The sequence below is a fragment of the Phoca vitulina genome, unplaced genomic scaffold (assembly GCF_004348235.1).
Source record: "Phoca vitulina isolate PV1807 unplaced genomic scaffold, GSC_HSeal_1.0 scaffold291, whole genome shotgun sequence".
Lineage (NCBI taxonomy): Eukaryota > Metazoa > Chordata > Mammalia > Carnivora > Phocidae > Phoca > Phoca vitulina.
The window spans coordinates 1-27,528 of record NW_022589978.1 but is presented as its reverse complement, the minus strand read 5'-3'; the positions used below and the strand labels follow the sequence as shown (position 1 = coordinate 27,528).

At 58.2% G+C, this 27,528-nt stretch overlaps 3 protein-coding genes across 3 annotated transcripts; all 3 read left to right on the top strand.

Annotated features, from left to right (window-relative positions):
• The first annotated feature begins 5,877 nt into the window (after nucleotides 1-5,877).
• On the top strand, nucleotides 5,878-13,575 carry LOC116629118 (V-type proton ATPase subunit S1). The gene is made up of 10 exons (XM_032399414.1): nucleotides 5,878-6,080; nucleotides 6,335-6,461; nucleotides 8,830-8,904; nucleotides 9,190-9,383; nucleotides 9,859-9,899; nucleotides 10,716-10,801; nucleotides 11,244-11,482; nucleotides 12,093-12,140; nucleotides 12,228-12,459; nucleotides 12,724-13,575. The coding sequence occupies exons 1-10, from the start codon at nucleotides 5,938-5,940 to the stop codon at nucleotides 12,931-12,933; spliced, it is 1,395 nt and encodes a 464-aa protein (XP_032255305.1). The 5' UTR covers nucleotides 5,878-5,937; the 3' UTR covers nucleotides 12,934-13,575.
• A 396-nt stretch (nucleotides 13,576-13,971) lies between these two features.
• LOC116629117 (rab GDP dissociation inhibitor alpha) lies at nucleotides 13,972-20,211 on the top strand. Its single transcript, XM_032399413.1, has 11 exons — nucleotides 13,972-14,281; nucleotides 15,521-15,628; nucleotides 15,773-15,872; nucleotides 16,030-16,164; nucleotides 16,632-16,830; nucleotides 17,102-17,233; nucleotides 17,823-17,922; nucleotides 18,318-18,489; nucleotides 18,789-18,933; nucleotides 19,065-19,119; nucleotides 19,209-20,211. The coding sequence occupies exons 1-11, from the start codon at nucleotides 14,237-14,239 to the stop codon at nucleotides 19,359-19,361; spliced, it is 1,344 nt and encodes a 447-aa protein (XP_032255304.1). The 5' UTR covers nucleotides 13,972-14,236; the 3' UTR covers nucleotides 19,362-20,211.
• A 734-nt stretch (nucleotides 20,212-20,945) lies between these two features.
• On the top strand, nucleotides 20,946-27,467 carry LOC116629116 (protein FAM50A). The gene is made up of 13 exons (XM_032399412.1): nucleotides 20,946-21,156; nucleotides 22,369-22,453; nucleotides 22,556-22,655; nucleotides 22,898-23,043; nucleotides 25,239-25,315; nucleotides 25,425-25,491; nucleotides 25,571-25,632; nucleotides 25,872-25,948; nucleotides 26,171-26,225; nucleotides 26,437-26,485; nucleotides 26,587-26,657; nucleotides 26,758-26,868; nucleotides 27,002-27,467. The coding sequence occupies exons 1-13, from the start codon at nucleotides 21,046-21,048 to the stop codon at nucleotides 27,008-27,010; spliced, it is 1,020 nt and encodes a 339-aa protein (XP_032255303.1). The 5' UTR covers nucleotides 20,946-21,045; the 3' UTR covers nucleotides 27,011-27,467.
• The last annotated feature ends 61 nt before the right edge of the window (nucleotides 27,468-27,528 follow it).

Below are 27,528 nucleotides of genomic sequence, written 5' to 3'. Positions count from 1 at the left end.
GGCAGATGCTTAACGACTGAGCCACCCAGGCGCCCCTCTTTTTCTCTTTCTTTTTTTTTAAAGATTTTATTTATTTATTTGAGAGAGAGAGAATGAGAGACAGACAGCATGAGAGGGAGGAGGGTCAGAGGGAGAAGCCGACTCCCTGCAGGGAGCCCGATGCGGGACTCGATCCCGGGACTCCAGGATCATGACCTGAGTCGAAGGCAGTCGCTTATCCAACTGAGCCACCCAGGTACCCCTCTTTTTCTCTTTCTTAAAAAGGCACCAGCCAGGGCACCTGAGTGGCGCAGTCGGTTGAGCGTCAGACTCTTGGTTTTGGCTCAGGTCCTGATCTCAGGGGCCTGAGATCGAGCCCCACGTCAGGCTCTGTGCTCAGCGCAGAGTCTGCTTGAAGCTCTTCTCTCTCTCTCCTTCTGCCCCTCTGCCCCCTGCCCCGTGCTCTCTCAAATAAATACATCTTTAAAAAATAAAAATAAATAAAAAGGCACCTGTCATTGGATTAGGGCTTGCTCTCTCGAATCCAGCATGACCTCATCTTAACTAATTACATTTGCCAAGACCCTATTTCCAAATAAGGTCACATTCTGAGGTTTCAGGTGGGCATGAATTTTCTGGGACATTATTCAACCCAGTACATGTACCCTAGGACCTAGCAATTCCCCAGCTAGGTATATGCCCATTGAAAAGCACATATATATGCACACAAGACGTATACACAATTGTTGGCAGCACTGTTAGCTCTACTGACCAAAGTGGGAAACCACTCAAATGGGAAACCTCCTCACCGGTGGAGGAGCTCAGTGGCTGGCAGAATATTTATCTAGGGGAATGCCAAGCAGCAATATTGCTATTAAGCGATGACTGGCATTAACCACCCATTCTTGAGCAGAGAATCTAGACGCAAAATCTAATACTGAATAATTCCATGTATAGAAAGTCCCCAGATAGACACAACAAAGCCATCATATTTAGAGATGCATGCTTAACCGCTGCTATGGTCTGAATGTTTGTGTCCACCCCCACCCCCACCAAATTCATGTGTTGAAACCTAATGCCCTGATGGTATTAAGAGGTGGGGCCTGTGGGAGGTGCTTAAGTCTTGAGGGTGGAGCCCTCATCATTGGGATTAGTGCTTCCTGACAGGCCCCCGAGAGCTCCCCTGCCCCTTCCACCAAGTGAGGGTACAATGCAAGATCTGCAGCCTGGAAGGGGGTCCTCACCCACCCTGCCAGCACCCTGATCTCGGACTTCCAGCCTCAAGCGCTATGAGCAATAAATTTCTTTTTCTTTTTTTTCCCCTCTTTTTTCTTTTTACTATTATGTTTTAAATTTCTGCTGTTGATAAGCCACGCAGTCTGTGGTATTTTGTTAAAACAGCTGGAACAAATTAATGCAATTGGTAAAATCCTAAGAACCAAAGTGCGGATCATACAAATCAGGTTCACGGTCACTTTGGCGGAAGTGAGAGGGAGGCGATTAGAGAGGAATGATAGGGGATTTGGGAGTATAGACATTCGAGTTCTTGGACTGGACGATGCCAAGGGAGTGTTTGCTTTGATATGTCATTGCACTGGATATCTTTGTTTTGTGCTTTTGTCCTTTTCCATCTTTGTGGTCAGCATGTGGGTCAGGCCAGCGTGCAGGCAAGGCGAGCCTGGGAAGGGCGGCGCCGTGGTCAGGGTGAGTGGGCCCTGGGTGTGGATTCCATCCTGCTGGGGGCCCGCACTTGGGGTGATTGGGAATCCGGGAGTGAGGTGGCGGCCCCCTTCCTCTCATCCTCACAGCAAACTCAGCATGGGGCTCTGGGTTTGCACAGCAATCCTCCAGGGGGTTGAAAGGCTCCCACTTAGCCACGGTGTCTTCTGATCCCTGGATCACAGCGATGGTGGGGGCATCCTTAAATCTGGCACCTCCAGGTCCTCTCCTGCCTGGCAGTGGGCAAGGAGAATTGCTCTTACAGGGAAGGAGAAGGCTGAATAATTGTGAACGGTGATGCCGTCTCCCAGGGCACCTGAGACATCTGGCATTCGTAGGTCATGAAGGGCCTCACGGCAAAAAAAAAAAAAAAATGGGAGCAACAGGAAGCACCCCCGGTGTCGGCCCCTGAGAGAATGAAGCCATCCGTTGTGGAAGGCAGGACGGTGCCATTTCATCGAGCTCCAGTACAAGGAGACTAAGCATTAGACTGTTTATGGGCACATACATAAGTGGTCAACCTGCTAAGAAAAACCAGAGAAAGGCGAACACCAAATTCAGGCTAGCAATGACTTCTGGGGGGAGGCAGAAAAATGAGATTTGGGAGACACAGATGCCTGGCCAAGGAATTGGCAGTGGCCTGTTGAAGTCCGGGGCAGGTTTATGAGGATTCCTTTTATTGCATACTTCACATACAGGTAATTAGATTACACGTATACATGTAACACGTCTGTAATCTGTGTAGCACATAGATATTATACATATTTTGGTATACGTCCAATATTATATTAAAGCAATTTAAGAAGACACGGGGGTGATGAGGGCCCAGAAGGGTTTTAATGAATTCCTGAAGCTTTTACCCTAAAGATGAAGCCCACAGACAGAAGGTCCTCATCGGTACTGTCAACAATCGGTGTGAGTCACTCAGCTTAGATGTCACCTCCTGGTCAGACCAGCCTCAAGCGGGTGCCCCTCTCTGTGCCTCCCTCCGGGCCCTCTCTCCCCCTTTTCAACATCCATCACCCTGTGTTGTGACCTACTGTCCTGCATCTCCTCTAGGTCAGATTGTGAACTTTGGGGGGGTGGTCCAAGTCTGACTCAGTGCCTGGCCCAGAGCAAGCGTTTAGGAAGCCTCGAGGGTCGCCACTCCAAGGACCTCTGACAACTGAGAGAGGAATAAAAGCAGCAACAGGTGAGCTCCCCCACTGAGGATGAGAGCATTTCGACCACACTGCCGGCCAGCAAGATCACATTTGTGAGAAAGCCTTTGCTTCAAAACTTGATTTAAACAGTGCTTATTGTGTTCTTCAGTTTGGCTCCTGTCATTCTGTGTCACCTTCTCCTGGTCCCCAGGGCGTCCATCCCTGCCCTTGACCTCTTCTACTCCTTCCTGTGGCACTGTCATAGAACTTTCCTCCCAAACTGTGTGACTTGCTGGGTCTGTCCTGGGCCTGGAGGACTTCACCTACACTGGGATGCCATTTAGGGTTCTTGTTTCTTTCCCCACTGGGCACCAGCCCAGGCAGATTCTCCGGGACTTCGGTGAGTGACTGAATGAGGGAGTGCAACTGAGCCCCAGGGTCGTGCGGTGGGCTGGTCCCTCCTTTCCCCACCGCTGGCTGCCCCAGCTCTGGTTCTGGCTCCAACTTCTCAGTTCAGTTGCTCCCAGGGCCCCTGCCCCCATCCTGCCATCATGCCACTTGGTCAAACCTCAGTCCCAGACCAATGGCGAGGAACCAGCCTCTGGTTTCTCTAGCCTTCTCTCTGCCCCTCCATTACTCTGGCCAAGCTCCTGTCATCCTGTCATCTCTCTCCCAGAGAGGCGACAGCCTCCTACTGGTCTCTGCTAGCATTCTTACCCCCTCCAGTCTGCTCTGCTTACCACAGCCAGATCAGCCCTTTAAAATAAAAATCAGATAATGGCAGCAGGGCTTCAAAGCCCTCTGGGGATAGAATAAGCTCCAGTGCAAACCCCTCCCTGCAGCTGGCCTGGACACTGCCATTGCCACTTGGGGGCCCCACAACACCCTAAATTTAACTGTTCCCAACTGGCTTTACCTCTCAGTCCCCAACTCAGAGAGACCCAAGAGCCACCTTCGAACACTGTTTTCCTCGACCATGTCCTGTCAAGCTCACCTCTTCTCCCCAGGCAGAACTGCCACTGTCCCAGGCTGAGCCACACTTGTGACAACCACAACCACAAGCTCTTTCAAGCAGTTTCTCTGACAAGCAGAGGCAATCAGTGAGCTGTCAGCCACACAGGGCTGGGCAGTAGTCCTGCTGTACACTGTGAGCTGGCTCCCGGCATCCAGCCCCCCTGCGGGATCCCACACTGTACCAAGGGCTCTGCGTGCAAGCCGAATTCTGCTAACGAGAGGCATGGCCCTGCGTGTGGTGCTTTTCTTCAGCAGCCTCCTGGCTTAAGTCACAAATGTCCTGGTGTTTGAGCGGCAGGGGCGGCAGCCGCAGCGGCTGGGTGTAGCGTCCCGGTGTCAATCATGAGCACCCAGCTTAACTGCAGCCACATACAGTACCGCAGTGGACCTCTCTGTGGATGCAGCTTGTGCTCAGCTGAGTATTTCCGTTGACTGGATCCGGAAAAGGGAAACTGCTTGGTTAAAGGTCATACACATTTTGCAGTTTGTTAGATGCTGCCAAATCATCCCCCCAAAATGTTCTACTAATTGATCCTCTTACCACTGTGTAAGTGAGACTCTACTTCCCAACATCCTTGCCGACAATGGGCATTATCATACTTTCTTCTCTCTATATTTTTATTATGAAAATGCCAAACATACAGTGTATTGGTTTCCTTGGGCTGTTGTAACAGATTACCACAAACCAGCTGGCTTAAGACAAGAGAAATCTCTTCTCTCCCAGTTCTGGAGGCTAGAAGTCCAAAATCAAGGTAGGTGCACACTCCCTCCGAAAGCCCTAGGGAAGACTCCCGCCTCTTCCAGCTTCTGGCAGGTCCAGGGGTTTCTTGGCTTGGGGCTGCAACACTCTGTCTCCATTGTCACGTGGCCTTCTTCCCTGTGTCCAAATCTTCCTCTTCTAATAAGGACACCAGTTACGGGGTTTAGGGCCCACCTGAATCCAGCATGACCTTATCTTGATCACATCTGCAAAGATCCTATTTCCAAATAAGGTCACACTTACAGAATGGATAATGAATTCCAGGGGGTCACCGTTAAATCCGGTACATATAGCAAGGTCAAAAAAAGCTTACAGTGCCCACCCATAGATCCACCCCCTAGGTTCTGCCATTAACGTTTTACTATTGTTGCTTTCTCACAAACCTATCTGTAGTCACACTTCCCTCCATTTTATTTTTGGTGCATTTCAAACTAAGTTGCGGGCATCAGTTCACCTCCTCCTAAATCAATCAGTGTACATATCCTTAACAGGAGTTCAATATTTGATTATAGTTACCCGCTTTTTGTTTCTAATAGTCACCAATCTGAGAAATCAAAAATGGCACAGAAAAAGATAAAAAGTCTTCCAATTCGTTTGAGGCGGTGTCTCCCACCTTCTGACTCTAGCTGTCACTCTTTCCTCTCTTTAAAGCAAACTTCGAGAAAAGACAATCTACAACCATGTCTCCTTCCTCCCATTGACATCGCTCTTGCCAAAGTCTCCAGAAACAGTTTTCTGTCCTCATCTCACCTGCTTCCTGGCAGCAGTTGACACTGACATTGTTAATCTTGGTGTCCTTGAAACCACACTTGTCCCTGGCTCTTCCCCTCCTCCTTGATGCTCCTTTTCTGATCTCTCTTCTAGACCCTCCTCCTCCCTGCCCATTTTCAGTGCTGGACGTTCCTCTGGACATTCTCTCCTCACCTGTCTCAGGGAGAGTCCATCTGTAGGAAATTTTAAGCGGAAGGAAGATTAAAGCAGGGAGACGCGAAGCCCCGCGGGGGGGAGACCGAGAGAGCGCAACAGTCCCAGCCCCGCCCCACTCCCGTCTGGAGCCCGCGGTGTCAGCGGCGCGCGGTGGGAGCCGGCGGAGCTCCGCCCTGCCTCCTTTCCTACTTGGAGCGTGCGCGCCTGGAGACACGTACAGCCAATCCGTGAAAAGGAGCGGCCGTGAGTGGCGTGATCTTAGCCCAATCATTTGTGGACCTGGCGAGCAGGCCTGCGCCCGAGCCAATGGTGGCGCGGGGCGGAGCTCGGGCGGGGGCGACGGTCACCTGATGTGCGGCGGCAGCGGCGGCCCAGGCAGGGGAGGCCGAGGCTGTGATGGCGGCGATGGCGGCGTCTCGGGTGCAGGCGGGGACGCGGCAGGCCCCAGCGCTCTGGCAGATGCGGTGGCTGCCGCTGTTGCTGATGGCGGTGGCGGCGGCGGAGCAGCAGGTGCCGCTGGTGCTGTGGTCGAGTGACCGGTGAGCGTGGCGGGCCGGGCCGGGGCAGGCTGCGCTGCGCGCCGCGGCGGCTGCGGTGCCCTCGCCCGGCTCCAGGGCTGTCCTCAGCGGGCGGCGGCCGAGGGGGGCAGGGGGCAGCTGTCCCTTCCTCGGCGGCCCGTAGCGAGCCAGCCGGGCCAGGACTCGGGGCCCCACGCATCACGACGGGAGCCCGTGAGCTTCAGACCCCAAGCCGTGCGCCCCCACTTGACAGCAGCTCTTCTGTCCCCTGCCAGGGACTTGTGGGGTCCTGCGGCCACCACCCACGAGGGCCACATCACCAGCGACATGCAGCTGTCTACCTACTTAGACCCCGCCCTGGAGCTGGGCCCCCGGAATGTGCTGCTGTTCCTGCAGGACAAGGTGCGCCCGCCCCGGCCCTCTCTCCCTCGGTCATCGGGAAGCAGTCAGGCCCCTCCGCCCAGGACACTGAGGCCCATTCCCCACGGGAAGCCTCAGTGACCTTGTCCCAACTGTAGGGACGTGTGGCTCTTCTCTTGGGAAGGCCTGCAGGAGACGGTTCCGTGGGAACGGGGAGGGCCTTGAAATGGCACTGACTTAATCGGGTTGAAGCCCCGGGGTCAGAGGCCAGATGCCTACTGAGTACCAAGCGCTTATCTGAGCTACTCTGTGTGGTGGGGATTATCAGCCCTCTTTACAGATGGGAAGACTTACGCGCAAGGACGGTAAATGACTTGCCTAGGGTCACACAGCTAATGGGTGACAGAGTTGTGATTCTAACTTTAATGATCATAATAGAGATAATCGAAAAATGATCATTTATCGAGTGCTTCATATGCACTGTGCTAAGCTGATGCCATTAGCTTGGTTTTACTGCCAAGGAAACTAAGGCTGGTAGAGGTGCAGCCATTGGCTGATGGTCCGTGGCTTATGCACACCACAGTTGGCTCCAGCCTGAGTCTGTGAGACACCCCCCGCTTGTGCTCTGGCACACAGTTTCCCTGCCATGCAGGTCTCTGCCTCCAAAGCAAGCATATGGACCACGAGCAGATTCTAGGGCAGTGTAGCATTGGCGTTTGGGAGGTTATCGAGCCTCTGCTTATTCCTTCCTCGGTGGTGGCCTGTGTGGCTCCTTCCTCTTGTGGTCTTGCTCTGTTGCTCTGTGGGCGGATAGTGCTGTAGTCCTTCCACGAGGTGGTGAATAATGTAGCTAGACTGGACCTCAGTGCTCGTTCTACTAGTTACCAGCCTTTGGACGTCTGAGATAATCTGTGAATGCCAGTTTCCTCATCTGTAAAATGAAGATACCACCTGTATCAGAAGACTGAGGAGCAATTCTTACAATCCTTGTAAAACATCTATCCGGGGTCCCCTTATGGCATTCATCCATTCATTCATTTGCCAAATATGGACTGCCCACTATGTACCAGGCATTAGGTGTTGGGGACATAGCAGTGAGCAGAATAACCCAAGCCCCTACCTGGAGGAAGCTGACATTCTTGTGAGGGCAACAGGTAAATGCTAAGTTGGTGTATGACATAATGTCAATGCTATAGTTCTCAGAGAAGAAGGAAGCAGGCCAAGGGAACAGAATGATTGATTGGCTGTTGAAGATAAGGATGATCAGGCAAGGGCTCACTGAGGAAGGATATCTGAACAGATACCTAAATGGAGGGAGGGACAGAGCCATGTGGGTATGGCTGGAAGAGCGTTCCTGGCAGAGGGAACAGTAGGTGCAAAGGCCCTGGGCAAGGAGTGCTCTTGGTGAGCCCATGAAAGAGCTGGTGTGGCTGGAGTGTAGTGAGGGAGAGAAAGGGGTAGGGGATGGTTAGCCAGGTAGCCAGGCGATGAGGGGGAGAAGGGTGGTTGCAGTCTAAATGTGGCAGGAGGCTTTAGGCAGTCTTGAGCAAGGAGTACCGAGAGGACACAGTGGTTCCTGGGCTTTCAGAATGAGAACCCAGGCAGCCCAACAGCATTAGGATTCCTGTCTAGAAGGGAGAGGAGGCTGGGCAAGTGTGTATACTAAACAGAATGAGGTTAGGGAAACTAAGATTGCCTCTGGGCCTAGCTGGGAAAAGCCAGAGGAAGCTGGGAGTCGGGGTGGAGGGGCAGGAGTTGAAGGACATCTCTAGGTTGTAGAGGAAAAGGAATGTGGTCATGGTTACTGTGGTCTGCAGTGCTCAGAAGACTTCAGTGCTTTCTCCAGCATATTCCAACATCTTCACCTCTCTCCCCACTTCCACCAAAACCAGGCAGGGAAGGAACTTCTTGCTCTCTTTTAAAAAGGATCTTGTCCAGACTGGACATAGGCAGTGCTAGCCATTGCAACTGGCCTGCACGTTCCCCTTTTTTCTGACTTCCGCCCTGGGGGTGGGATGGGACGGTGGCGGGGCGGGAGGGGCCTGCAGTGACTGTTCCTCGCTGCCCCCAACCCCTCCCCCAGCTTCCCTATTCCCTACCCAGTTCCTCATCTGAAGGCAGGTGGCTGACTCTTAATCCTGAGGTTACCACAAGTCAGCTGCCCGCAGATTTCCTCCCAACCCCATGACTACCTTCCATGTTTTCTCACCCTACCAGGAGGATGCTGAAAGACAAAAAGAGAACCTTCCATTCCTCCACTCCCTACCCCCAAACGTGCCTTTTTTCAGTCTTTTGACCAGAACCTATCTGATTGTAAATGAGATTTTGCTGTCCCTGCAAATGGGCAGGGAAGGTGTCTGCCCCTGCCCTGGCCCCGCCTCCTGAGGCGTCTTCTCTGCTTCCCTACTAGCTGAGCATTGAGGACTTCACAGCCTATGGTGGCGTCTTTGGAAACAAGCAGGATAGTGCCTTTGCTAACCTGGAGGTAAGAGTCCTCTCTCAGCCAAGGGCCATGGGGGCTGCCGTGCACTCCCTCCCCCAACACAATAAATACTGTCCCCTTAGGAACCAGAGGTGCTGGCTTTGGGGGTAGAAAGGCCTGAGGTGTCAGGGGCCAGGAATGTGGGGTGTCTTCTTCCTGACCTCGAATAAGACCCTGGTGTGGGTATGGGTGTGCCTTGCCAGAGAGGGCTGCCAGAGGGGTTTGGGGGCTGGCCCAGGCCCACTGGTCCCTTGCTAACTCATCCTTCTGCCTCTCCCTGGCCCCCAGAATGCCCTGGACCTGGCCCCTTCCTCTCTGGTGCTTCCTGCTGTCGACTGGTATGCGGTCAGCACTCTGACCACTTACCTGCAGGAGAAGCTCGGCGCCAGCCCCCTGCATGTGGACCTGGCCACCCTGCGGGAGCTGAAACTCAATGCCAGCCTCCCGGCCTTGCTGCTCATCCGCCTGCCCTACACATCCAGGTATGTCCCAGCCTCGGAGCCCAGAGAGCGGTGAGCGCAACTCAGCCAGAGGCAACAGTCCTCCTGTTCAGTACCTTGAAGCCATATCAGGACGTGCCTTGTATGTCCAGAAGAGGCGGGAAGGGCCTCTGGTCAGCGGTGAATCAGGCGTTAGTGCCTGGTACTGAGTGAGGCCGACGTGGGCCCTGCTGGTGGGGGGCTAACTCCCCTAGCTGGGACGCGTCCACAGAGTGGCTGGCAGGGCCTGAGTGCGACCGTGAAGCTGGGGCAGAAGGGGCAAGGGCAGGGCCATGTAGTGAGCGGAGGTGCAGAGGGAGGAGTGAGCGTGGCTTCCAGAGCCCCCCCAACTAGAGTGCGCTGCTGAATGGGGCTAGTAGGGAAGGACGGTGGCCTGGAGGAGGGGAGGGGAGGTGTCCCAAGGCGGTGGGGAGCTGTTTGGACTGCGGGGCTCTAATGCGCTGCCTCCCTTCCGCAGCTCAGGTCTGATGGCACCGAGGGAAGTTCTCACAGGCAACGGTGAGTGGGGCCAGGGAGGGCACACATCTTCTAGCCTCATCTAGCCGTTGGCTGCAGAGAGCTGCCTCAGAGCTCCTGAGTCCCTCTCCACTCCCAGGGTGGCCCTCCTGCTTCTCAGAACAACTGGCAGCTGAGCAGAGAAATGCAGACCCCCCCCCCCAGGCCTCACCCCTCTTCAGCTGGGGCCTTCCGTGTGAGAGCCCGTGGAGTCAGTCTCCACTCCAGCAGTGCGAATCTTAGTGTTTGGGGTTTAATAGACCAGCAGTGTTTCAAAAACCAGTGCTGAGGACTGCTCTTCTGCTATAAAGGACAGTCATTCCCCAGGGAAAGGTCATTGAAAACCTATAAGTGAATTTGGAGTTTTCTAGATCTCTCGGTCTTTTCTCATTTAATTTAGTTAGGGCTTGGCATTAAGGAGCAGACTACTGAGGCCGTAGGTATCCCGGGGGGGGGGGGGGGGGGGGGCAGGGGGGGTAAGAAGTAGCTGCTCTTAGGGATCCTTGATGGAAACTGAAAACACCAGTGAAGGTTGATGGGAGCCAGCTCTGTGAAGGTCTCAGTGTCCCACCACAGAGGACATGTCAGTTGCCAGGGGTGGGAGACTTGACAGTGCAGACATCTGGTGGTCCCTACCTCAACGAGGTGATCCCACTAAACAGCATCAAGAGAGGCCACTAATGTGGCACATGGAAGGGCACAGCCTCATGTCTGCTGTCTCGTGCTGTGGGACGGCCAGACGGTGTCCAGCAGGCGTTGCGATGTTACTGTAAGTAGCTGCCCGTGACCTGGTTCTCTGCTCTCCCCATTGCTCCTCAGATGAGGTCATTGGGCAGGTGCTGAGCACGCTCCGGTCTGAAGACGTCCCATACACAGCGGCCCTCACAGCGGTGCGCCCTTCCAGGGTATGTAATGTACCCTTTGGCAGGGCTCTGGGAGGTGTGGGCAGAGGCCACATGGTGAGTGGGCTTGGAGGGTGTACGGCTCAGAGTGGAGGGCCTTAGGGGGGCTGGTTTCTTCCCTGGGCCTGTGTGGGGGGACGAGGATGAACCGGGAAGTCATGCTTCCTCCTTCCAGGCTGCAGCTTTCCATCTTGCCCAGTGGGCCTTATGGGCTGGCGTATTCAGACAATACATCCCAAGTTTTCCTAATTTGGAGAGACTAGGAAGATCTCAGCGGCTTAGGGGTCAGCCAGGAAGAGCTTCCTGGAGGAAGGGCCTCTGAGTATGAGTAGTAGGACTGCAGCTGCTGGAGAGGGTGCCCGGTGGGGACAGTGAGGGCAGGTGGCTTGGTTCTGGGCCGTGCTCTCAGGGCCGCTGAAAGAAGGCTTGTGGGTTTTCTGTGCAGGTGGCCCGTGATGTAGCCATGGTGGCTGGGGGGCTAGGTCGTCAGCTGCTGCAGAAACAGTCAGTGGCAGCTGTGGTCCATCCCCCTGTGAGTTACAATGACACTGCCCCTCGGATCCTGTTCTGGGCCCAGAACTTCTCGGTGGCATACAGGGACCATTGGGAGGACCTGACCTCCCTCACCTTTGGGGTCCAGGAGCTCAACCTGACGGGCTCCTTCTGGAATGACTCCTTTGCCAGGTAAGGGCAAGTACCTGTCACTGCAGGTGGGTGTGTGTGCTGGGGGGGTCGTTCACTGTGGGAAGCAGGTGGGATCGTGGGGTGGGGCTGGTGGAGGGCTCTTGGGATGGGGCTTGCTCAGAGTTTTGTCTCTCCATGCCTTCTAGTCCTTGCCTGGAACCTTGGTTGTTAACACTGCCCAATCACTGGGGAACCTGATACTCCTCTCTCCCACCCCACCCTTGAACCGCCTCAGGGTGACTGCCCAAGGGTGTCTACCAGGCCTGAGTTAGTTCTTCGAGGGCTTCTGTACCCTCCCTGTGTGGCGAGAGAGACCACCTTTATCCCCAAAGTCCAATCTATGCTTCTCAGCAATCCCAAGGGGGAGTTGAAAGGAGGGGCAGTGGGCTCAGGGAAACCAGAGGAAGGTGCTTTTAGCTGGAGGTAGGGAACCTGGGTGCTGGTTTCTGACCTCGATGTGATGGGGCCTCAGTTTTGCCATTTGTCAGGTGAGGACACTGCCTCTTCAAGGTGGCTCTGAGGTAGAGTAGACCTGAGGGACTTGCTCTGCTGCTAGATGCTAAAGGCCCTTCCAGAGCCTGACAGCTCACCTCTTACTCTGGTCCTGCAGGCTTTCACTGACCTATGAACAACTCTTTGGTACCACAGTGACATTCAGGTGAGTCTGAGGGGCGGTTGACATGTGGGCAGGCCGGCATGGCTCCAGCCTGCCCAGCTGCCTGACACCCCACATGGCCTCCCTCAGGTTCATTCTGGCCAACCGCTTCTACCCAGTGTCTGCCCGGCACTGGTTTACCATGGAGCGCCTTGAAATCCACAGCAACGGCTCTGTTGCCAAGTTCAATGCCTCCCAGGTCACGGGGCCCAGTGTCTACTCCTTTCACTGCGAGTATGTCAGCAGCCTTAGCAAGAATGGCAATCTCCTCGTGCCCCACTTGCAGCCCTCTCTCTGGCAGATGACTCTTCAGGACTTCCAGGTAGGGAACGTGGGGCCCAGACTGGAGATAGCAGGAGGGAGGGAGCAGAGACCGGATGAGTCTGAGCATCTCTGGGTCTGGGCTTGGGCTTGGGCTTGGGCTTGGGCTTGGGCTTGGGCATGGGGGATGGGAATGTAGTTGAGACGTCTGTCCCCGCAGTGCTCTCATCCCACGAGATTTGGACTACCCACTAACTTGGGAACCCCAGCCCTCACTGGGTCTCCCTGTGTGTGGGGCCACACGGTCCTTTGCATCCCCTAACAGATCCAAGCCTTCAACGTGACCGGCGAGCAGTTCTCCTACGCCAGCGACTGTGCGGGCTTCTTCTCCCCAGGCATCTGGATGGGGCTGCTCACTTCCCTGTTCATGCTCTTCATCTTCACCTATGGCTTACACATGATCCTCAGTCTCAAGACCATGGACCGCTTTGACGACCACAAGGGCCCCACTATCTCTTTGACCCAGATTGTGTGACCCTGTTCCTGTGGGGGGGGTTGCAGGCGTGATGGTGTCCAAGTTGTTGCTTTCCCACCTCGAGGCACACTGGACTGAAGGGCTTCCCCTCTTCCTACCATAGCATGAACCCCACTTCCCCTCAGCCTGTCTTGTTCCCTGTTCAACCCACTGAGGGGCTTCCCACCCCCCATCTCTACCAACAAGGTGTACATATTCTTCATAGATAGTAGACAAATCCCCCAGGCCCAGTCATCATAGGGGGGAGAGGACATGAGTTCTAGGGCCCCCCACCTCCCCCTTATTTATTCTCATCTCTGCATCTTCACCCCTTGCTGTTTATAGTGCTTTTGTGTAGCAAATGCTCCCTCCCCAGGCTTTGTGGGGCTCCCTGTAGCACCTAGAAGCTGGAGTTCGGGGGGTGGAAGTACTGTTTAACTGTCCTGCGTGGCTGGTGTCATTGTCCTTTGCTGATGTTGTGCTAATAGTAAGCAGTACACTGGGGTTTCTCTCTGTGGCCTGAGAAGGAAGGGACCTCCGCAGCAGCTGGCCTGGGTGTGATCACTGGTTTTCTGGCATGTTCCGGCCAGGTGCTTGGCAGGAGCCTGGGTTTCTCGGTGGTTTCCTTCTTAATGAAATAAAGACAGGTTGCCATGCTTAGAACTCTTGTCACTCATTTCTGCACTGGGCACGAGGGGATGCGCTTGGCTAAGGGCTGCAGGAGGAGGCGCCCGGATGTAACGGAGCCAGGCCAAAGGGAAGGCCGGAGGGTCCTCGTTAAGCTGGGTCCCTAACTGGCGAGGGTACGGAGGCGCTGCGGCGCGCGCGGGCAGGGCGCGGCGGCCGGTGCCTGGGGGCGGGGGGAGACCGTCGTGACAATAGCCGGCTTCCCACCCCGAGGGGGCCGCCCCCGGCTGCCGCAGCGGCGCGCGCCCGCCGCGCCCAGCCTCCTGGGGGGCGGGGCGGGCGGGTCGCGCGCGGCTCCCGCGCACGGATCCCTCGCGGGGCGCAGCACCGGCCGCCCCGCCCGGCCCGCCCCACTCCAGTCCCCTCAGGGCCCTCGGCGAGCGGCGCCGCCTGCGGAACCGCGCTGGTGCTGGGGCCCAGGCCCGGGCTGCGCCTCCTGGGAGGCGAGGCGGGGAGGCGGTGGCCCCTGCTGGCGCGGCGGGACGCGGGGAGGGGCTGGGACTCTTTGACGCGGCGGAGGGGTCAAGCGGCGTCGGTCGCCGCCATCTTTGGTCCAGTGCGGCGGCGGCAGCGGCGGCGGCTGCTGTGGTGAAGGAGGAGGAGGAGGAGCGACGCGCGCTGGCAGCTAGGCCTGACCATGGACGAGGAATACGATGTGATCGTGCTGGGGACCGGCCTCACCGTAAGTGCGGCCTCGTTCTCCCGGGACCCCGCATCGCCCCCTCCTCCCCGCGGCGCTGCCGCCCCCGGCCGCCGACTCCATCCTCCCGTCACTGCCGGCCGCGGCGCTGCCTCCCCGGAGCTCGGGTCCCCCGAAAGACAGCCCCGTGCCCAACGTCCCCCCCACCTCCCCCGCCCGCGACATCGTCTTTCTCCGCCGTGGCCCCGTCTCCGAGAAGCACCCCTCTACCTAGCTGCCCCCTCGACTCCCCGGGCCCGACCCCCCCAGTCCCTCCCTCCCTCTCTCTCAAGGCCTCCTGGGCCCGAAGACGCACCCCAAGTCGGCCTGAGGTTCCCCCCCCCGTGCCCCCGACCCCGCCCACCCGGCCCCCACCCATCACTCGCCCCCAGCCCCCCCCCCCCCCCCCCATCCTGCGCTAATTCTGGTGGGGATGAAGTACAAGGACCCTGGGTAAGGGGGTCTCGCCCGGTTGGGCCCTCATCTTGCGTTCCTGGCTTTTTATGGGGCCCGAGGACCCAGGGAATGTTCCAGAAGGAGGAGCAGTGGGGCCAGTGAGCACATTCCCGCTACCCCACCACGGTTTCCCATGGAGATTACAGGCTGGGTAGTATTTGCAGCCTTTGTCCTTGGCCTGCTGACAGTAACTGGTGAGGGTGTTTATCTTCCCTCTTCCCCAAACCCTGTTGGACCACTCCCCTGGAGAGACTCCTCTTCCTCAGTCAGGATGCAGAAGCCCCTCCCGAGGCTGGGCAGGCACAGGGTCAGAGGCTCCCGTCCTTTGAGGAAAGAGCAGCCCAGGGTGGGACCTGAGATTGCAGGACAGTGTTCAGCCTTTCTTCACTTCCCTTTCTGGTGCCCTTGGCTGTTCAGCTGGATCTCCTGTGTGGCTCATTGTGTCTTTTCTGCCGTTTAGCATGGCCCTACGTAGGTAGATGACTTTCTTGGCATGGTAGTTGCGAGACCATCCCTGTGTCTGGTGGACACTCTCTTTCTCAGCACCTTCGTTATTTCTCCTCTGTCGTTCAACCCTTTGGTCAGCAAAGTTATGAGAGAGACTAGTCAGATGAAACTGTCATCCCTGATTTTAGGCCAGGCGGCCAGCCAGGGGTGGAAGGAGCTTTCCCTGGAGCCGAGTCTCTAGCTTTGCTCTCCTCTCAGGTTTAGGGTGGGGAACAAATCAGGGCTGCTGGTGGGAATGTGGGCAGGTGGGAGTGCAGTGAGTGTTGCCCTCTTCCCCAGGAATGCATCCTGTCGGGCATCATGTCCGTGAACGGCAAGAAAGTGCTGCATATGGACCGGAACCCCTACTATGGGGGTGAGAGCTCCTCCATCACACCCCTGGAGGAGGTGAGGCTGCTGGGCCTGGGCCCATCCCCCATTAACCTCTCACATAGGGTGTCAGGGTAGCTCCCCAGGTTTTCTGGGAAGGGGGGCAGGGGCAGGAGGGGCTGGTCCTTGAGGTGCCTCTCTTTCTCTTTCTCCTGCTTGCAGCTGTATAAGCGTTTTCAGTTGCTGGAGGGGCCCCCTGAGGCGATGGGCAGGGGACGAGACTGGAACGTGGACCTGATCCCCAAATTCCTCATGGCCAATGGTGAGAGAGATGAAAGAGGTATTGTGGGGGGTGAGTAGGAGGACCAGAGTAGGATCAGGCTCCAGAAAAGGGGCAGCCGTACCAGCTAGGGAACTGCGGGGGGGCCTGTGCTGATGTTGCCTTCACCCCACCGCCCCACCGCCCCACCGCCCCACAGGGCAGCTGGTAAAGATGCTGCTGTATACGGAGGTGACGCGCTACCTGGACTTCAAGGTGGTGGAGGGCAGCTTTGTCTACAAAGGGGGAAAGATCTATAAGGTGCCATCCACCGAGACTGAAGCCTTGGCTTCCAGTGAGTACATGTTCCCTGAGCCAGAGAATCATGGCGAGGGGCAGAGCAGGGTGCCCCTTGCCCAAGGCCACGTTCCCCATGTACCATAAGCCCCCTTGGTCTGTCCTCCTTCGACTGCCCTGAGCCTCACAGTGGATGCCAGGAGGGAAGTCCACACGCAAAGAGGGTGCATGGGTGGTTGCTCTTTCTTAAAAGACTTCAGCCTTTTGACAGGGGTTGCACTTGACCGGTGAAACGTCCCCAGGTGTTGGAGCTGGGAGGATCCTCAGAGCTTGTCCAGTCCAATCCCCTCTTCGTACAGATGGGGAAATTGAGGCCAAGAAGGGCAGAGGGGTTAATTTAAGGTTACACGGTGCTCAGCAACAAAACTCAGCTGGGAGTTGGGTGTCTGCTTTCTTGGTCTGCCTTGTGGGAAGGAGAGGTTCATGTTCTGTGGTGTGAAGGTTCTTCTCACATTGCCTCTACAGATCTGATGGGCATGTTTGAGAAACGGCGTTTCCGCAAGTTCCTGGTGTTTGTGGCAAACTTTGATGAAAATGACCCCAAGACCTTCGAGGGTGTTGACCCCCAGAGCACCAGCATGCGTGACGTCTACCGGAAGTTTGACTTGGGCCAGGATGTCATCGACTTCACTGGCCATGCCCTGGCCCTCTACCGCACTGATGAGTGAGAGGAAGCTGGCATGGCAGACTGCCCCTCGTCTGGCCTGCACCCTGCCCTCCCCGTGCCTGCGTGCTGCTCCCTTGACCCAGCCTGCACACTTCTTGCACTCAGCCACATGCTTATCCACTGTCTTTTTTGTTTTTTCTGTGCATTTATTTGACCCATAGTCTTTCCCAGGCCATAGAGGGTGGTGGGAAGGCTGGCCTGGTGCTTGGGTGGGGGTGAGCTGGGCGTGCTGCTGCCGGAGCCTCTTCTTTTGACCCCGTCCCCCCAGCTACCTGGACCAGCCCTGTCTTGAGACCATCAACCGCATCAAATTGTACAGTGAGTCCTTGGCTCGGTATGGAAAGAGTCCTTATTTATACCCACTTTACGGCCTTGGTGAGCTGCCCCAGGGCTTTGCAAGGTGAGAACGTGGTTTTTTTCTGTTGACAATACTAAATAAGACGAAAGCCAAGAATGGAAATGGCACCCTTGAGCATTTCTGTAGCCTTCGAACTTTCCCACTGTGGTCTAATTTACTTCATACCGTGCTTGGGCGACAGGGTGGGGGCGGTGTGCTGCGGCAGGCAGCTGAGGTGCAGGGTTGAAGAAGCAGGCCTTCACCACCCGGGCTCGCTTGGCTCCCAGCCCGAGTCAGGCAGCACCAGGGCTGGGCCGGGGCCTTTGAACCTTGAGTCAGAGGGCTTCTCCAGAGCCCTTTGTTCTGTTCCCCAGACCGTTCCCCTGAGGAGCTAGCTGTACCTTCATGCCACCCTCGTACTAGCCCTTTGCAGAATATTCTAGGCTGAAGCTCCAGAGAGGAAGGAGCACTCCAGGTTCAGTCCTGCGTCTGTGGCAGTGACAGAGCTGGGAAGAACCAGCAGGTCTCCTGAGCTCTGCCTGCCTAGGGCAGCCTTCTCTGTACCCCAGTGCTGGCAGGGGGAGGGCACAGTGGCACCAGTCCCTGTCTTCCTCCTGGGACGGGGACTCCACCATCGTTCTCCCCACCACAGATTGAGTGCCATCTATGGAGGGACATACATGCTGAACAAACCTGTGGATGACATCATCATGGAGAATGGCAAGGTGGTGGGTGTGAAGTCTGAGGGAGAGGTAAGCCTTCACCACAGTGCCAGCATGATGGTCTGGGTGGGGCTTGGCCTTCTTAGAGGCCGTCTTCCCAGTGACTCTGGCTCTGCTGGGTCTGCTGCTAATCAGGTCTAAGAGCCTTGGGCTGGGGACCAGAGCTCCAGAGTCCACAGAGCCGTTTCTGTTGGTGAGAGGTATCTCAAACCCACGTGCTGTGTCAGAGGTCCGGGGAGTGTTCTCGAGCACAGTGTCTCAGCAGAAGGGTTTTCCCAGCCCTGCATATGGGGGCCCACGTCCCTGAGGGACAGGATGAAGCTATATGCTACAGCTCAGAGGAGTGCGGTGCCAGCCCTCAGCGTGGACTCAGCCCCACAGCCACCTAGGGGAGTGTTTGGATAGGTCTTCTGGTGTCTTCGCAGGTGGCCCGCTGCAAGCAGCTGATCTGTGACCCCAGCTACATTCCGGACCGAGTGCGGAAGGCCGGCCAGGTTATCCGCATCATCTGCATCCTCAGCCACCCCATCAAGAACACCAATGACGCCAACTCCTGCCAAATCATCATCCCCCAGAACCAAGTTAACAGGAAGTCAGGTAGGTTGAGTCCCAGGTGACTTCCTCCAGTGTGTTCTCTTTGGGGTGACTCTGCCTCTCCCCATCATTCTTGGGGCTGTCTGCCTGATTCCTGCATGGAAGAATGGGGACCTACATAGCAATCCCCACGGCTGGAGGCCCTAGCGATTGGGTAGCTTGGACTCTCCTCCTCTGTGAGAGTGGGTTTGGATGCTGCTTGCTGTGCAGGGCTGGGGAGGAGTGGGTAGGCAGGCCTGAATTGGGCCGAGCCTCCAGGGGCCCTCTGTGCCCATGCTAACGGAGCCCCTTCTTGTGGGCAGACATCTACGTGTGCATGATCTCCTACGCACACAACGTGGCTGCACAGGGCAAGTACATCGCCATCGCCAGCACCACGGTGGAGACTACAGAGCCGGAAAAGGAAGTTGAACCTGCCCTGGAGCTGCTGGAGCCCATTGACCAGAAGTGAGGGGCTGAAGGGCTGGGGCCTCACTGGGGGGAAGGAAGGGAGCCAAGGAGCTGGGGGGGGGAAGCAGAGACCAGGGAGAGTAAGGCTTGTTGTGAGGTCTTTCCCTTCCCTTCTCTCTGCTCCTCAGGTTTGTGGCCATCAGTGACTTATATGAGCCCATTGACGATGGTTCCGAGAGCCAGGTAAGCAGGCCATCTTGGCCCCGGCTCCTAGCTGCCCACCCAGGGCCCCTGCCCGACTCATCCTGGCCCTGGGCTCTGGATATTTCCAGGTGTTCTGTTCCTGCTCCTATGATGCCACCACACACTTCGAGACAACCTGCAATGACATCAAAGACATCTACAAGCGCATGGCAGGCTCCGCTTTTGATTTTGAGAACATGAAGCGCAAACAGAATGACGTCTTTGGAGAAGCTGACCAGTGATTGACAACCCCCCTCCCCGCACACACCCCAGCCCTTGGTGCCCTCTCCCCTGACCTAAGTCTGTTCTCCTTGCGGGCTGGGGAGATGGGTGTGGCTGGGCACCCCGGTTTCCAGCATTCTCTGCTTCCCCCACCACATTCTACATTCCTGTCACCCACCTCATTGATTCACTGACCAAATCCTTAACCTTAGCGACGGTCTGGGAGACGGGGGGTTGGATAGCATCCTCTTTCTTGGCCCTTCCTTATTCTGGGAAAAGAGGGTTCATTTCCTTGTGTGTGTCTCTCCCCCCTCCACTCCTAACTCTTCTGCTCTGTTTGGGAAGAACGTGGAGGAAAAGCTGACTTCTGTCCCCACTGCTCTTACCCCCACTGTAGTGGCCTTTGGAGATGCCCCCTGCCTCCCCCCACCAACTCTCTTGTGTGTTGGAGAGAAGGGGCCCTCCCAGCACAAAGTTGCATTCCTCCCCCCCCTCGTTAATTTATTCTAATTTATTAACTTTGGCCCACCCGATCTGAGAAGGGAGCACTGTGCCTCTCACCCGCAGCCTTCTGGTGCGGCCTGGGAGGGGAGAGGGCTTGGGTGCGGCCCAGTTGGAGGTTGATCTTGCTGTTTTTGTTTCTTGTTCTTGTGTTTGTGTTCTCTGGCATTTGCTGAGAGAGAAAAAAAAAATGTGAGCAAAGCAGAAGGAGGTGGGAAAATGGATCCAAACCCCAGTATGCCCTGCCCCACCCCACAACCTTTCCCTTAGTGGTGGGAAACCCTTACCTTGCAAAGTGAATGTGTCCCCTTCCCCAACCTCTAGTGTATTTCACAGAAAACCTCCCAATAAAACTGTGTTGAAACCTGGGCCCAGATCTTTTGTTTTGCTTCCGAAAAAACTGGGCAGTGGGCGGGGCCTCGGCTCCTTGGGCTGTTCGTTGTATCGGTTCCAGTCTGTGGGTTAGCTTTGCTGGGGATGGGTGTGAAAGGTGATCACCTTCATCAGGGAATTAGCTCCTGAGCCAAAAGGACCTGTATGGAGGAAGTAGGTCACGTTGACTTGCCCAAGGCCACCCGGCAAATAATTAGTGCTGGCACCGGGACTGCAACCCCTTGGGGTCAGTGTGGCGGAAATAGGGAGAAGGGGGTCTGGCCTAGGGCGCAGGGGTGGAAGTGGAGAGGGCAGGGTCCTTGTGTCCAGGTCAAGGAGGAGGCAGAGGGCACCCAGGCCCAGCTTCACGGCCTGGGGAAACAGGAGACTGGGGCCCAGTCTTGGGTGGGGGAGTGAAAGAAAGGAGTGGGAGCCAGGGTGGCCTCAGGCAGGGAGGCCGCAAGGGCACTGGAGTGGGGTGTGGATCTGGCCTTGGGCTGGGCTCAACATTAAGGAAGTGGAGGGTCTTGGGGGCCCAGGCTTGGGGTCAGCGGGATGAAGGAGGACCGGGGACCCAGTCTCGGACCAGGAGTTAATGTCGAGGAATTGATGGGGAACCAAGGAAGCCAGGGACGGGTCCAGCCTCCGGAGGCCAGCGGGGCGGGGCGGGGGCGGGCCGGCCGGAGGGGCGGCCCCTGGTGCCCGACGTCACCGCGCGGGAGTCAGCTGACTGCACGGTGCTGCCGTCTGCAGTCGCTAAGACTCCACCAGGCCGTTGTCGCCGCTGCCGCTGCCGCTGCCGCTGCCGCTGCCGTCGCCGCCGCCGCCGCCATGGCTCAGTACAAGGGCGCCGCGAGCGAAGCGGGCCGCGCCATGCACCTGATGAAGAAGAGGGAGAAGCAGCGCGAGCAGATGGAGCAGATGAAGCAGCGGATCGCGGAGGTGCGGGCCAGGCCGGGGCGTCTCGGAGCACGCGCGCCGCCCGCCGCCCCGGCCCTCTGGGGCCCCGCGAAACCCGGGGTGGGGGGCGGCGGGCGGACGCAGAGCCCCGGTGGCGAGGCGGGGCGGGACCCTTGCTCGCTCACCTCCAGCAAAGGGCAGAAGCGGTCCGGCGACAGTCTGCTCATCTGTAAAATGTGCCCAGAAGGCTGAGACGAGCTAAGCTTGTGACAAGCCTCCAACTGGGCGGAGCCATAGTCAGTGGTCCCATTGGTGGAATTTGGGCTCCCCTCGTGTACCTGGCCCCTCGGCCCTGAGAACGAGGCCTCTGGATGCCAGGAAAGTCAGGCCCCACGGGCCCTGGCCAATCCACTGGCCACTGAGCCTCATTCCAGAGCCCTTTGCACGGGGACAAAGACAGAGTTCAGTGTCTGGGGTGCGAGCGGTTCACTAAGGGCTTTAGTCAGTGGCCAGTGGTGGTGGGCTGTCAGGAAGAAAGGATTCCTCCGCTGGGGCCTTTTGGGGAGACTTGTCCGAAGAGCAGGCTACCTTAGGTACTGTGGAAGCCAGGCCCAAGGAAGCAGCCGCATGCCAAGGCCTGGCTCGACCTTACTTCCCGCTGGTGACCCAGCCCTGCTGTCCCAGTGTGAACTGTTTGTTTGGCCCGCTGGAGTTGCATTTCTCTGCTGGCTCCCTCCTTTGGAGGCCACCAGCCAGAGAGGGACCTGTGTGGTACCAAGTGGGATGGGGCTGGGCTGGAGTGAGGTCTCATGGGAAGCTGTTGGCAACATCTAGGGCCAAGAGGGAGCAACACTGCTCAGGGGGGGACTAGGCCCCTTGACCACTCTTCACTCTCTCCTGTCACCCCTTGGCTTGGGTCTCCACCTTCAGCTTAAAGGCTAGGTATGAAAAACACCAAAGGCAGGTAGAGCCTGTGACCCCAGGCCACTGAGGGAACTCTGGTCCCCAGCAGGAGACATGGAGGGGCCAGAACAGCATGGAGGTCGCCAAAAAACCCACCTCATTTGGCATCCTCAGCACTGGGAGGGCCCCTCATAGACCTATGGAACCTTCCTTTGACAAAGGAAAGAGGACACGTTTTTCCCAAGGTCACATCATCGTGAGTCCAGAGGCAGACCTGGGACTGGAACCCAGGTCCCCACTTCCACAGTGGGGTGGTGGGTGGCCCTCACTGCTCCTCTCCCTTCCCAACAGGAGAACATCATGAAGTCTAACATTGACAAGAAGTTCTCGGCACACTATGACGCCGTGGAGGCGGAGCTCAAGTCCAGCACCGTCGGTGAGTGAAGCTCGCGCGTGCCCCCCTCTCCTGGACCGGAGGCCTGCCGCTTCGCTGACTCCGGGTGACCGGCCCCTGCTCCCATCTCTCCTCACTTCACAGGTCTTGTGACCCTGAATGATATGAAGGCCAAGCAGGAGGCGCTGGTGAAGGAGAGGGAGAAGCAGTTGGCCAAGAAAGAGCAGTCGAAGGAGCTGCAGCTGTGGGTCCCTGTCATTTCGGCCGGCAGTCCTCCCCTCGAGATGCAGCTAGTGCTCGGGGCAGGCCAGGCTGTTCTTGCCCCTCGAGAGCGGGCCTGCCCATGAGCTTGAAGTGCCCCAGGCTGGGAGGACCGCTCCGGGCCTGTGCCACGCGGGCCCCACACTGAGCACACGGGCAGCTGTGGGTCAGGGAAGGAGCCTCAGGGTGGGGACGTGGTGCGTGATGGTGCCTGTGCTTTGGTAGGAAGCTGGAGAAGCTACGAGAGAAGGAGCGCAAGAAGGAGGCCAAGCGGAAGATCTCCAGCCTGTCCTTCACCCTGGAGGAAGAGGAGGAGGCAGGGGATGAGGAGGAGGACGCGGCTGTATACGAGGAGGAGCTGGAGAGGGAAGGTAAAGGCCGGTCCTAGGGACCAGGCTCTAGCACGGGGACGCGTAGCCACCGCCCAGCCTTGCGGGCCCACCCCGTGCGTGGTCCCGAATCTCCTCGGGCAGGACGGGGAGGGCCGAGTCTGCACCGCGTGCTGAGCTCCGGGGGGTGGGGCTTGCCCCCAGGGGCCGAGGGAGTCAGAGGCAGGCGTGTGGCCTCTCGGCAGGGGCCTGGGGTCTTCAGTGTAGGAGGCTGCCAGAGGGAGGCTGCTGCCCAATCAAGAAGCCCGCAGAAGCTGCCCTTCGTAAGTGCCACGAAGGATGGGCTTGCGGTGATCCTGAAGTTGTGTCTGTGCTGCTAGGTGGCCCCCGGGCACGTAGCTTGTGTGGCTGGGACACCGAATCGTTAATTCTGTTTGATTCATTTCAGGGTAAATTGATACAGCCACAGACATTCAGGGGCAACATAACTGGACAGTAGAGTTCTCGGCCGAGGGACAAAGGGGTGACAGGGACAATTCGGGAAGGCTGGGTAGCAAGGGGGAAACCAGCATGGGGCCCCCGTGTGCCAGCAGCGAGGCAGACAGAGGCAGGGCCTTCGAGTCCCATCGGTCGGTATGTGCCCTGCTGAAGGGTCCGGGGCCAGCTCGGGGCCAGGGAAAACATCCTGTGGTGGGGACAGTTGAGATGGGCCTTTAGGGTGAGGAGAATTTCATGAGCAACCAGAGGGACGGGGGCGGCGGGTGGAGAAATGTAGAGTCAAGCGGTGAGTGTGCCCAGAAGCCGAGCCGGCAGGAGGGGACACATGTGAAGACCTGGGGGGCTGTGACGGCGGGCCTGGGCTGGTTTAGAAAGCGTGGTGGCCAGGGAACTGAGGCAGGGGATGGTGGTGCATGCTGCGGCCGCAGGCCCGGTCTGGTGGCCTCAAGGGGAGCGGCTGACGCCGTCAGGAGGAAGAGCCTGTGCCTCCTGGGGTCTCGTGTGGTCCCAGAGCCGAAACAGGTGACGTGCACTTCAGTACTATGTAGCAATATTCAGTGTTTAGTAGTAGTTAGTAGCATCCCATGAGCAATGCGTCTGTGTGGCGGGGACCACTGTTTTGGACAGCACGGACCTGGGGGACGGCTGTTAACGTCCTTGTGGGTCACTAGGGCTTCGTGAGTGCTTCCTCCCCCCTGCTGTGGTTTCGTTTTGGGGGCCCTGCGATGGGGCACTGGTGTGGGAGTTTTCTCTGGGTGATTCTAACGCGCAGGCAGGCCCTGGAGCGTAGGCTTGTCTCCTAGGTCCCCAGTTTTCAAAAAGCGCTCTTAGGAGTCTGTAAGACCCTTTCGGGGGGTCTGCAAGCTCCAAAACACTTTCATAATCGTGCGAAAACATTCTGGGCCTTTGGCATCGAAGTCTCTCTTGAGCTTGCAGCGTGATGATGTCACCGTCCCAACAGCTAGCAGAGCGTGTGCCTTCGTTGGTCCTGAGTCTTCGGTGTTTCTCCGGCTTAATCTCAAATTTGGTGACTATCGGTAGCCACCGCCCCCGTAGACAAGGGCTCTCTGGGGTCCTCAGTAACCTGTAAGAGTGTCCGCGGGTCCTGAAGACCCAACGTGCGAGTTCGTTCACATCCAAACTGCAGAAACCAAGTCAGAGTCCCTGATGGGCCGAGCCTGGCCCGAGCCCTCGTCCGCTTCTCCCTTCCCTCCTCCCCTCTGGCTCCAGTGTTGGCACCTGGGGGGACTTTGGGCTTCAGTTTGCTCACCTGGGAGCGGGGAGCGCCGTGCTGCTCTGGCGCTGTCGTGACGACTCGGTGGCACGTCAGATGTGCAAGCATGCTGAGCACAGCTCCTGGCAGGGGGGGTCCTGCCCGAGCGTCAGCCTCCTGGGGATGCCCTGTTCCTCCCATGCAGAGGAGCCGTGGTGCCCTCGGAGGCTGGCACTGATGCCTTAAGTCCCCCAAGGCACTTCGGGTCCCAGCTGACGGGGTAAGAACAGTCCCCGATCCCGTGTCCAGCTGCTGGCGGCGGAGACCGAGGTCAGGGCCTCTTGGCAAAGGCTGGGTCTCCGGAGCGCCGCGAAGAGCACACTCAGGCTGCTGTGGCCCGGAGCGGATGCTTCGGGAAGCCTCCAAGGAGGTGGCGTCGGAGCTCAGGCTTGAGAAACAAAGGTTCAGGGTGCCCTGGCGGTGGGGCCCGTGATGCAGCTGACCCCTGTGTTGCCTTTTGCTCCAGAGGTCACCACGAAGAAGAGGAAATTGGGGAAGAACCCCGATGTGGACACCAGCTTCCTGCCGGACCGGGACCGCGAGGTAACAGCCGCCCGGCCCGGGCTCCGGCAGAGGCCTGGGCTCCGGGCGAGCAGTGCCACGCGCCCCCCGCAGCCCCGGGCCTCCGTCCTTGACCCATTTCCTCTCCCAGGAAGAGGAGAACCGGCTCCGCGAAGAGCTGCGGCAGGAGTGGGAGGCCAAGCAGGAGAAGATCAAGAGTGAGTGCCCGCTGAGCGGCCTGCCCGGGGGGAGCCGGCGCCGCTGCCCGCGGGGTTCAGGGGCAACTGTGCTTCGTAGGTGAGGAGATCGAAATCACCTTCAGTTACTGGGATGGCTCTGGGCACCGGCGGACAGTGAAGGTAGGCGGCGTGCAGCGCGCCCCGCTCCCCGGGCCACCGCGGCGGCCCCCCGAGCTCCTTGGGAAGACCCCAGAAGCTCACAGGTCCTTCCCTGTGGGCGCTCCCCCGGGGGTCCTGGGGGGAGCAGGCAAGAGGGCCTGGCCCCTTGGGGGGTGGGGGGGGCCAGGGGCTGCGGGGTCCCCGCCCGGGGCCTCCACGCTGCCGCGTTCTGTTTCCCGGCGCTCGGGCCGCCGCCGCAGATGAAAAAGGGCAACACGATGCAGCAGTTCCTGCAGAAGGCGCTGGAAATCCTGCGCAAGGACTTCAGCGAGCTCAGGTCAGGGCGCGGGGTGGGCGGCTCTGGGACTGAGAGCCCGAGGGGGCGGGCGCTGCCCGGGGCGCCCAGGCTGACGGCCCCGGTGGCAGGGGGGCAGGGTGGCAGGGCGACACGGCGGCGCTGCGCTCCGCGGGGGGGGCGCCCGCTTCTGTCCTTTGCCCGGAGGCGGAGGGGCCCGGGGCGGCCTGGCGCGTCCACGCCTTCCTGCCTTTCCTCCGTCAGGTCGGCGGGGGTGGAGCAGCTCATGTACATCAAGGAGGACTTAATCATCCCCCACGTGAGCCCCTTCTCGTCCTTGCAGCCCTGGGCGGGGCGGCCGCGCGACGGCCGGTGGGCTCCGGGTGCCCTCGTCCCCGCCCGGGTCTCTGGCTTGGGCCGGTGGGGCCGCCGGGGGTCGCTGTGCCTGCGTCGGGCGGTGGGCGGCGGGCGGCGGGCGGGAGCAGCCGAGGTGGGTCCTCAGCCACCGCTTTCCTGCCCTCTGCGCCTAGCACCACAGCTTCTATGACTTCATTGTCACCAAGGCCCGAGGGAAGAGCGGTAAGTGCCCCGGCCGGCCCCTCCCGTGCCCCCGGGACCTAGTCCCCAGCCCCGGGCGGCAGGGCGGCGGGCCGTCTCCGAGGGCTGCTTTCTCCGTGCAGGGCCGCTCTTCAACTTCGACGTCCACGACGACGTGCGGCTGCTGAGTGATGCCACCGTGGAGAAGGATGAGGTGCGGGGCTGCGGGGGGCGCGGAGGGAAGGGGAGCTCAGAGCCGTGCCGTCCGTGGCCGGTGGCCGTGAGCTGCAGGGCTTGGCCGTGTCCCCCCGCAGTCCCACGCAGGCAAGGTGGTGCTGCGCAGCTGGTACGAGAAGAACAAGCACATCTTTCCCGCCAGTCGCTGGGAGCCCTATGACCCTGAGAAGAAGTGGGACAAGTACACGGTGAGCAGCCTCCCTCCGCCCCCCCCAGGGGACCCTGGCACTGCGCTGGGTAGCTTGCGCTGGGGGGAGGGGAGCCGGCCTGCCCCCCCACTCGGCTCCACTTGCCTCCTCTGTCCTCTCGTTCTCACACCAGATCCGGTGAACGTGGAGGCTCCCCCGGCTCCCTCTGTCCTCTGCCCCGTCCCGGGGTCTCCAGGACTCCAGGCGCCGCAACCGCCCCCCGCCCTGTGCCCACTTCCCTCAGCTCCGACTTGACAGGGGTGAGGGAGGAGGGGGCTGGCCACCTCCTACCCCTGGTGGTGTCACTTACCACTGCTTTCTTTGATGATAAATAAATGCACACATCAGAGTGGGAGCACCTGCATTGTGCTTTGTTTTGAACATTTTTTTGAGACAAAATTCACCATTTTGATCATTTGAAAGTGTACAGTTCAGGCGTATTTAGTACATTACAGTGTTGTACAACCATCATGTCTGTCTACTTCCAGAACGTTTCTGTTGCCCCACAAGGAGACCCCGTGCCCATTAGCAGTGTCTCCTCCAGCCCCTGGTACCCCCCTACTTTCCGTCTGTATGGATTTGCCTGTTCTGGATGTTTCACATAAATGAAATCATACAGTATTTCTGGTCTTTGTATCTGGTGAAAAAGTGTGTGTTTGG